The sequence below is a fragment of the Polypterus senegalus genome, chromosome 12 (assembly GCF_016835505.1).
Source record: "Polypterus senegalus isolate Bchr_013 chromosome 12, ASM1683550v1, whole genome shotgun sequence".
Taxonomy (NCBI): domain Eukaryota; kingdom Metazoa; phylum Chordata; class Cladistia; order Polypteriformes; family Polypteridae; genus Polypterus; species Polypterus senegalus.
In genome coordinates this window covers 82,625,800-82,635,454 of record NC_053165.1, presented here as the reverse complement: position 1 = coordinate 82,635,454, position 9,655 = coordinate 82,625,800, and the positions used below count along the sequence as shown (strand labels likewise).

At 45.9% G+C, this 9,655-nt stretch overlaps 1 protein-coding gene across 1 annotated transcript; it reads left to right on the top strand.

The window, feature by feature from the left end:
- Nucleotides 1-247: 247 nt before the first annotated feature.
- Nucleotides 248-7,841, top strand: fdx2 (ferredoxin 2). Its single transcript, XM_039772682.1, has 5 exons — nt 248-479; nt 1,575-1,617; nt 2,552-2,658; nt 5,259-5,346; nt 6,962-7,841. The coding sequence occupies exons 1-5, from the start codon at nt 305-307 to the stop codon at nt 7,116-7,118; spliced, it is 570 nt and encodes a 189-aa protein (XP_039628616.1). The 5' UTR covers nt 248-304; the 3' UTR covers nt 7,119-7,841.
- Nucleotides 7,842-9,655: the final 1,814 nt, after the last annotated feature.

Genomic DNA, 9,655 nt, shown 5'->3' with positions numbered 1-9,655 from the left:
TGGCCAAATATAACCAAAACAATTGTTCAGCCTTACCTATGAAATGTAATCCCCGGGATCTGGTTTGGAGCGCACAGCGGTTTGTACAATCCCAAGCAGCACATTATTCACTACTTCACTCCCCAGCCGTGCCACTCGCAATATGGCGGCGACGTTGACGTACGATGCTGCTGGTCATGCGGCGTCTAGTAATTCTATGTCTATTTCATCCAACAGCCGTCTCGTACTTCCGTTTCAAATCCCCGGATGTACCGCCATCCGGAAGTTGCGTCAATGTCCACATGACTCTGGTGTTTCCACTGTCATGCCGTCCTCCGCAATGCTTGGAAGAGGCATGGCTGTGGTCCTCAAATCCAGTTTGTCACCGCTTCTTACCTGTTCGGCTGAAACGGGCAGGACGAGGACGTGTTGTCGGCTATGGATGAACCGGAGACCTAGACGGCTGTCTGCGGAGAGTATGAACGTGTGCACGACGGCAGGTATCCGCTGACTTAATCCTCGGTGGCATGTAAGCGTGCAGATGTGGGGAATAGAAACGCTGCGTTTTGGAAGGCGGACATCTCGTACCTGTTTGAATGGGACGGAGCGCGCACTGCGATGTCCAGTTCAGATGAGGCACAGCGCTTGAAGGATAGTCATGTTATTTATAAATACGTGATTATGGTTTATACGGTCAGTATTGTTAGGCATTTGTAGAGTACAGTGAAGTTCATTTAACTTCTTCAGATACATAAACGTAACTTTAATTTTCAGGATTATTAAGTTAAGATAATTATGTCCCAATTAGTGCATGATCATTTACTTGTATCTGTTTAGAAGACACCAAAGCTTTTCACAAAGTCTGCGTTTATGAGTACCAATACAGGGGCTAAGCCGTAGTGTCGGCGCGTATCTACACGTCAGGCTCACGATTCAAAGTAAACCTTTAAAACGAAACAGTGCGCTAAATGGGCAAATCGCACTGGCCCATCAAATACCCAAAATGTGCGCGAGGCGTAGCGTTCAGCGACTGACCGAACTGATTAGTAAGCGGATGCATTTTTAGTTACAACATCAATGAGTGACTAAATGAAAAAAAAAGAAAACGGACTCGGCTGCGAGAAGACCCCGTGAGGCTCTGGAGAGCTGACGGGCCGTTGGTATTCTGGAGCCCCCAGTCGCGTTTCTGCTGAGCGATCCATTGATTGAAAGTCCTCAGAGTTTGTGTGTCACAGAGGAGACGTGTAGCCGTGTTCATAATGGCACTCAGTTTTGTTTTCACTCTCACCTTCACTGCTTAACCCCCTTGGGGGTCCGTAGAGCATCCCCTAAGTGAGCCGGTTGAGTTGGTGGGCCCCTCCTGACGTGATGTTGCAGAGTGTTTAACTGATGTCGTCACTCGGCCTCGCAAGAAAGAAGAGGCTGCCCTGCTCCTTCTCATTTAATTCCCTTTATGTTATGAGACCAAGTCCTGCTTGTCATCGATTGAGCATATAAAGCAAATGGAAGGATGAATAAAATCAATTTGCACAATTTTAATAATCCCCCAACTTGCTCAGTAAGTGAAAATTAAACTTTTATTATATTTTCCTCAGGTGTCTCCCACAGTGAAGTGGATCAGGAGTCGGACAAAAATGTGTAAGTAATGAAAAGAAAACTGTTTGGTGAATTTCGACGATGGGGCAAACGCATGCATGACATTACTGCCAGGCAGAAATTCCAAAATCATTTTTAGAGAAGATACGGGAGGTGTAAAGATGTGTCGAGAGAACGTGGAGGCTCCTGCTACATCATAACAACACGACACATTCTCAAACCGCCGACGTCCAGCCTTAACTGCAGGACCTATCCCATCATCCCTGGGCGCAGTTTCTTGCAATGTCCTCTTTAGGACTGCTGGCACACACATCTTGCGTGAGAAAAACCCACAGAGATGCACCAAACACGCCAACTCCACACAAAGGATATAGGATTGTGACTCAGGCGCCGCCGCGAGTGGCAGCCTCTCCAGCAGCTCCGTCAAGACTTTATCTTTCTATCTTTTTCTCTATTTCACTGATAACTCCCACTACTTTCTTTTTATGTGGACTCGTTCCCTGGACACTTTTTACTACTTGTGAATTTCCCCTTGGAATTAATAATCTGTCAATCAAAGAGCCAAACGTACCCACCAGTCACAAATCATGTACTATTGAATGAGGGAGCGCCCTCTGCTGGCGGAGGCTGTTCAGTGTTGCTTGTCAGGTGAATTGGTAAAGAAGACTCCTTAGGTGATAATTGCACACACATCTTGGATTGTTATATAATAATACTACATTTTATTTATATAGCGCCTTTCCTACGCTCAGCACGCTTATGTGATAATCAGCTTGTGATCTTTTGGACTTGTTACGGGAAATTTATCAGTCGTGAAAAGCCATTAAAAATTAGACAAGGACTTGCTGTTCATTACCATAAAATGGGAGAATTGGAAGTGAATTGGCCTGTCAGGAGTTTTGTTTTATTTCCTATCTGCTTATGAACAGCTTGTCACTCCAGAATTACTAACTCCACAACTGTTTTGTATTTCCAGAATTAATGTTGTTTTTGTGGATCGATCAGGCCAGCGGATTCCAGTGAAAGCAAAAGTGGGCGACAACGTGCTTCATGTGGCGCATAAGCATGGCATTGACTTGGAGGGTATGTGTCTGCTTCTTCACATGTTTTGTTGTGTGACATTTTAGTACATTTCCAGGAAAAAAAAAAAAAGTGAATAACGATAAGTGGAAACAATAAAAACACAACAGTCGCAGATTTCATTTATCGTCTTTGATGTATTGACCTGTGTTTAGAAAAATGGTTTGGGAAATAACACGGCCATCTCCTCAAATTACAATTAATTTATTTTTTTCATTTTTATGACTATTTAATTTAATATTGTTTTTTTGTATCGGTATACTGCTGCTGGATTATGTGAATTCCCCCTTGGGATTAATAAAGTAACTATCTGTTAGATAGGAAGAAACGGGACTGACTGAGTTAGGGTGCAAGGTGACCGACCGGTACTCTCATCTGGAGCCAAGGAGGCTAAAAGTGAAGTTTTATTTTTCTGTATTTGTTATGAAGGTTCTAGAAAAGTTGTTCATCTCATTTTTTGTTTATGGAGAAAACAAGCAGCAAAATTCCTGATTCAATAAACGTCAATGGGAACAAAAACACTGAAGAGCAGTAAACGGCATCAAGGTGTCCATTAAAAGAAATCTGAAATGATTAATGTCGCAGAATGCACTTGTCAGGCGCCCTGTTGCTTCCTCCACACGTCTGTTTTGGCTAAAATGTCTTAAACCAGTAACGATACCCTTGACCGAGAGCGCTGGAGCTATTCTCGCGCAATCAGCGTCTCTTTGTCGTCGCTGGATGGCGTTTTGCTCGGCCTCAGTTTGACCGCAGATTGCCGACGTCAATTCGCCTCTTCCTCGGCCTCATTTGCTGTTGTGGTTCTCTTTTGCTCGCCGTCGGCCCAACTTCGTGGTGTGGTCTGTTCGCCCCCCTCACTTGCTCAAGCAATTCTCTTTCGCTCTGCGTCAGCCTGTCGTAAATGTTCGGTGCGCTCTTCCGAGTTTTCAGCCTATTTCTCTGTACGTTTCCATTGATTTGCTCAGAGGTTGATGCGCTTACCGCTTGCTGAGCTGCTCTTTTCTCCACCCTAGCGGCCCTCGGCATCTTATCACGTTATAACTGATTAAGTCCGTGTCTGCGTTACAATTAGTTAGTACGTTTTCTTTAATTTTTCACTGAAGCCTTCAATCTGCCTCAAGAATGATTTAAGATATGAAGACGTAGGGGAAGCGATGGTGAAGGTGGTAGGAAATGAGACCGACGCCCGTACGCATGCGCCACATGCCGAGAGTTCATTCTACAATTAAATAAAATAAGAGGAATAATTCCAAAACTCATCACTTTTAATATAAAGCTGTAGTGCAGAGTTTCAGCGCAGTGTTTGTGTACCAAATTTCAGGTTATTTGATTTTTGACCTAACCGGGGTTAACCTTTGCGGTCAATCATCACCCTGAAAGCGGACAGTAGACGTCACGTAGTGTTTGTGTGCCAAACGTCGGGTCAGTCGGTCAAAGGGTTTGCGAGCTAAAATTCTGGACAGACAAACGGACCGTCACGCTAGCGTATTATAGAAGAAGATAAAGAGCTTCTGGTGAGTGAAACAGAATCGAGTTCACTGCGAGCGTCTGTCCTCCGAGCCCATCAGGGCCTCTTTTAGGACTCCCAGGTATCGAGGGGTTTTTTTTTGTGTGTGTGTGTAATCTAAAGCTGGGGTCGCCAAGTTTGGTCCTGGAGGACCACCATGGCTGCAGGTTTTCATTCTAACCCTTTTTAAATCGAGTGCCCGGTTTGTGCTGCTTCTGCTCCTCTGAATCGCTTCATTTCTTTCCTTAAATGGCACCCAAACAGAAATGAAATGTGAAGTGAGGGAGCCAAGAGCAGACCAACTAAGCCAGGGCCTCAAACTCCAACCAGTTTCACTCCAACCAGCTGCTTCATGAGGTGCCAATTCCTGTCGTTAATTAAACTCGCTCTTTAATTTCAGTCTTAGGTTGAAGGTCTCAGTAAGGTTGATCTCTCAGGTCCCCAGAACATCTTGATGGTGTTCTTAGAAAAAACAGAAAAACAACAGTTATGGAAATGTCTGCCGTGTCAGAAGGAGAGCAGCAACAAGCCATTGAATTACATAACAAGTTTAATTAACAGCAAGAATTAAACTGGTTGGAGTTTGAAGCCCCAACTGTTGACTTGTTTCACGGTTGATTTCTGTTTGGCTGCCATTTAATGAAGAAAATAATTAATGTAGAGCACCGAATCCTTAAAAACAGGGCTAGTAAAATGAAGGGAAAAAGAAGTTCATTAGCAGTGAAAACTGGTCACTGATTAGGAAAAGGGTCTGAATGAAAACCTGCAGCCACTGCGGCCCTCCAGGACTGGAGCTGGGGACCCCCGATCTAAAGGCCTCAGGTTTACAGCTGGGGAGGGGCTCCATTTAGCCAGGCACCCCCAGAGCAAAATCCATAAGTAACAAGGAGGAGTCGAGTATTTTTCAGGTTAAAGTTGTGGCGTATGCCTTTGTAACGAGTTACGTGTCATAAGGTTAAGCATTTTCTGTGAATGGAATAAAACGCAGAGCCAGTCCTGGTGTTTGGCAGGGACCCCTGCGTGGCACAGGACTTTGCGTCTGGGCGTTAACTTTGATGGCCGGCACTAAATTTCTTTTTTACCCTTTCGTTTGCAGGCGCATGTGAAGCCTCTCTGGCCTGCTCGACGTGCCACGTCTACATCGGCGACGCCTTCTATGATAAACTCCCAGAGCCCGATGAAAGGTACGAAAGCCCCTCGTGTCTTGTCACAATCCAAGGGGAGCCCTCACTCCCAGAACGCTCACACACGTCCTCTCGGGACGGTCACCCCTGGCTTGTCTTATGTTTGTGCTGCAGTCACGAGGCTAGGGAGGGGAATCAGCCAAGGTGGCATCTCCAAGCTGGGCATTTAGGCAAAAACAGTGCCACCCAAATATAGTGGAGAGAAATATAAATGTGGTATGAACAGAATTTATTTTTAATAATTTTGTTAATATTTTAAAGGAAAGATCGAAAGGATAGACTCCCCACTTTGATGTTATTTACTGTCTGACCAGTTTTAAATATTCTTAGTGCCGCTAGTTTAAAGTACTGTATATACACCATATTGCCAAAAGTATTGAGACGCCTGCCTTTACTCACACATGAACTTTAATGACATCCCATTCTTATTAATATGGAGTCGGCCCACCCTTTGCAACTCTAACAGCTCTCACGAGGTGTAGGGCGAGTGTGTTAATGGGAATCTGTGACCAGGAGAGCATTTGTGAGGTCAGGCACTGATGTTGGACGAGAAGGTCCGGCTCGCTCACTCGCTCGCAGTCTCAGTTCTGTCGGGTTGAGGTCCGGGCTCCTCCATTTCTTTACAGACTTGCTGTCTGTGCAGTCGTGTTGCCATCACCAATGTGTTCCCACAAAGCTGGGAGCCTGAAATTGTCCAAAATGGCTTTGTATGCTAAAAGCATTAAGAGTTCCTTTTACTTGAACCAAGGGGCCAAGCCCAACCCCACACCATAATCCCCCCTTCCACCAGCTTTACTTCACTTGGCACAATGCAGTCAGGCGAGTACCGCCAAACCCAGACTCGTCCATCAGAGGACACGTCTGCACTGCCCTCGAGTCCAGCGGCGTCTGGTGGGCTTTACACCACTGCATCTGACGCTTTGCATTGCACTTGGTGACGTCAGGCTTGGCCATGGAGACCTCATTCATTCCATGACGCTCTCTCTCTCGCTCTACACTGCACTGTTCTTGAGCTTTTTGGAGGTCTGTAGCTATCGACTCTGCAGAAAGTTGGTGACTTCTGCCCACCTCAGCATGCGCTGTCCCCGCTCTGTGACTTGACATGGCCTACCACCTCGTGACCGAGTTGCTGTTGTTCCCAATTGTTATAACACCACTGACAGCTGATCGTTGAGGAAACTTCACGAATGGACTTGTTGCACAGGTGGCATCCTATCAGGGCACCACACTGGCATTCACTGGGCTCCTGAGAGGGACCCATTCTGTCACAAATGTTTGGAGAAACCAGCGGGGCTCGTGTTTATACAGCTGTGGCCAAGGTGGTGATTTGCGGGTCCCCAATCCTTGTGTTTTTGTGCCATCACACACATCCACATGGCTTCAGTGGGGCTTCATCATTTGAAAGGGACGCAGTTTGGTGCCAGTTTCTAACTCTTTGACTTTCCTTTTTTTTCTTCTTCTCTTTACTGTTCCATTCCATCTGAACAGCTGAGGTGTCACCCGCCGTCACGTGGCTGCACTGGGGGGGGTCCTAATCTGGGACCCTGAGTTGGTTTGTCAATGCGCACTATCAGCGTCGGCTCCTGACCTCTCTGTCTGTCTCACTCTGTTTCAGGGAAGAGGACATGCTTGACATGGCGCCCTTGCTGCAGGAAAACTCACGCCTAGGCTGTCAAGTGATCCTGACCCCAGAGCTGGATGGCATCGAGCTGACGCTGCCCAAAATCACTCGAAACTTCTACGTGGACGGTCACAAGCCCGCCTCTCATTGACAGACTGGGCTGGCACACGGATTACGTGTCACCCGCGTGTCGCAGGGGTCTGCGCAGAAAGCAGCCGCTTGTTTGAGGGCTAAAGGGGCACCTGCACCCACACGAGAGGTTTTAAGAACTTGGATGGAAGGGAGCGGCTGGCAGAAGTCCGTTTGACTCGAGATCACGCCGGCAGCTTTGAAAGGGCGACATGTTGGAGTTTGTCCTGTTGCGTTTGCCCAAACGTTGTCCTTACCTGAAGCACCTTCCTCCCATTAGGGTGGCAGCCTCGTCTTCTCCGTACTACAGAGTCAGCATCTGCGCACAATGGCCAGACCTCCGCTGCCTTACACTGTGCGACTCTCGTCTCGTCTCGTCCCCGGGGCGCATTTACCTGCCCTAAGAGTGACGTTAAATCTGCGCCATCAGGGGCTCACCAGGCCCCAGTCGAAGAGCTCGTGCCAACAGGGAGAGGGTGAAGTTTGGCACAGGCCCGCTTTTTAGAAGGGGTGAAATGAAGGAGTGAGAGTGGCGCCACGTCTGTCTGTGTGTTCTTTTATCTTCGTGGCCATGTGGGCTGTCGTGCCAACCACTAGTCGGAGATATAAATCTGTACAAATATTTAGGTCATAATACCAAATGGGGAAAGCCAAGTTATGTGCTGCTCTTGAATAACTGGACATTTCTGCAGAGAGATTAATTTATATTCCTTTTTATTGCCATAAATAAAGCCTTTAAGAGTAACTGTTTATTCTCCGTATCTCTGACAAACTTTTTTTTTTTTTATAGCGTCTTTCTACAGACCCCACCGTCCCAAACCATTTTACACGGCCAGGCCTCTCTAACTGCTACTAAATGGGAAAGTGAGCCATGCCAAGAGAGTAAAACTTTAATAATAGTAAAAATAAATAGAATTAAAAAAAAAAAAAAAAGAGAGAATCCGCTTCCTCCATTTAAATTGGGGGGTCATCGATCACAGTCCTGGGGGGGCCGCAGGTTTTTGCTCCGACCCAATGGCCTAATAAGAAGCCCTTACTGCTCAAGTGACTCTTCTGCTTCACTTCAGTGGTCTCGCTGGTTAGGATTTTGAGTCCTTGTTGCTTATTTTAGTCTTAAAGAGCTTTGAATTAGCAGTAAGGTGCAAATGCCAAAGGAGAGCAGCATTTCTCCATTAGCTTACCACCGTCGACACCCGTGTGTACTGATCCTGCACTGTCGGGTTTAATGAAATACTTGGGAGGAAAGCGAAGAGAAAAAAGGCGAAGCACTGAGAAGAACTCGTCTGTTTTAGACTTCGGATCATTTGGATGACATCCTTAGTAAGGGGAAGAAAATCTCGGACATGAGAATGAGCCGACATGGCAGAGTTAAAGCACCAACCAGCCACGAAATTCAATTATTTGGCAAGAATTGCTTTCTAATTAAGCAACCGAGTTAGAACAAAAACCTGCAGCTACTGCGGCCCTCCAGGACTGGGACGGGGGACCCCCTGACTTAAATGCTTACTCTAAAAGGTTATTGTGGTCCTGTGGCTGCAGGTTTTCGTTCCCACCACCTTCTGTTGTTAATTGGACTCCTGGGCTAATTAAGTGAGGTGTTACTGTGTTTTGGGAACAATATAGAAATTAGAAATCTAAGTTTGGTAAATTATATTATATATTACAATGTACCTAGGAGTTATATGGGAATGTACTTTTTTCTTTTTAACAGTATTTTCATTCTACTTTTCCAGGTGTTCTGATTAATTAATCCTTTATTTCCTAATTAGTGAGTCTGATGATAAAGTAGTTAAGTGTTGTTTGCCAGCGTGTCTGCTCTGCTCGTTTAAATGTCATTAATAAGATACAATAAAGGGGGAAAAACTGTACAGAGAGAAAGGCCATAACAGAATGAAATCAACAAAAGAGAGTTAAGCATTTCAATCTATAGGAGAACTATTTCTAAATGTCATATAAATGTAAAAGTCAGGCTGAATGTAGAATAAGAGAAAAATAAACCCAGCTAAGTAAATGAGCTCAGTGTTGTCACTGATTAGGAATCTGGTTGGAACAAAAACCTGAAGGCACGAGGGTGGGAAACACTGGATCAGGTCCTGCCAGGTTTTGTACGGACCCTCTCGGTGAGAAGTTGATCCAAACCCCCCCCCCAGTTTCAGATAATATAACATCAGCCTGTACTGTATTTTTTTTTTTTTTTTGCATTTGGTGATATGATTTCCTCCAAGTCAGTCAATCAGCCCCCATCACGCGGCGGTTTGAAAGGTCAGCAGGTTATGAGGTTCGCTTGGCGTTTTCAGAGTCCATGGCACTCATCAGCCCCCTTGTAAAGCCCCCAGGTGCCCATCTAATGCGAGGCGTGTGAAGGTCCGCCCTGTGGCCCGATCATCAGCTGGTTATCCAATTAAGACTAAGCAGAGCCTTAAGTGTCATGTTGGGTGGTGCAGCCCGACCACGCCCCCATTTTTTTCCCTCAAGCCGATTGGCTGTTCTGCAAGTGGTTTCTCTTCCTGCTCAGTTTTTTTTTTTTTCCCCTTCAAACTCTAACCCACCATTGGCCTG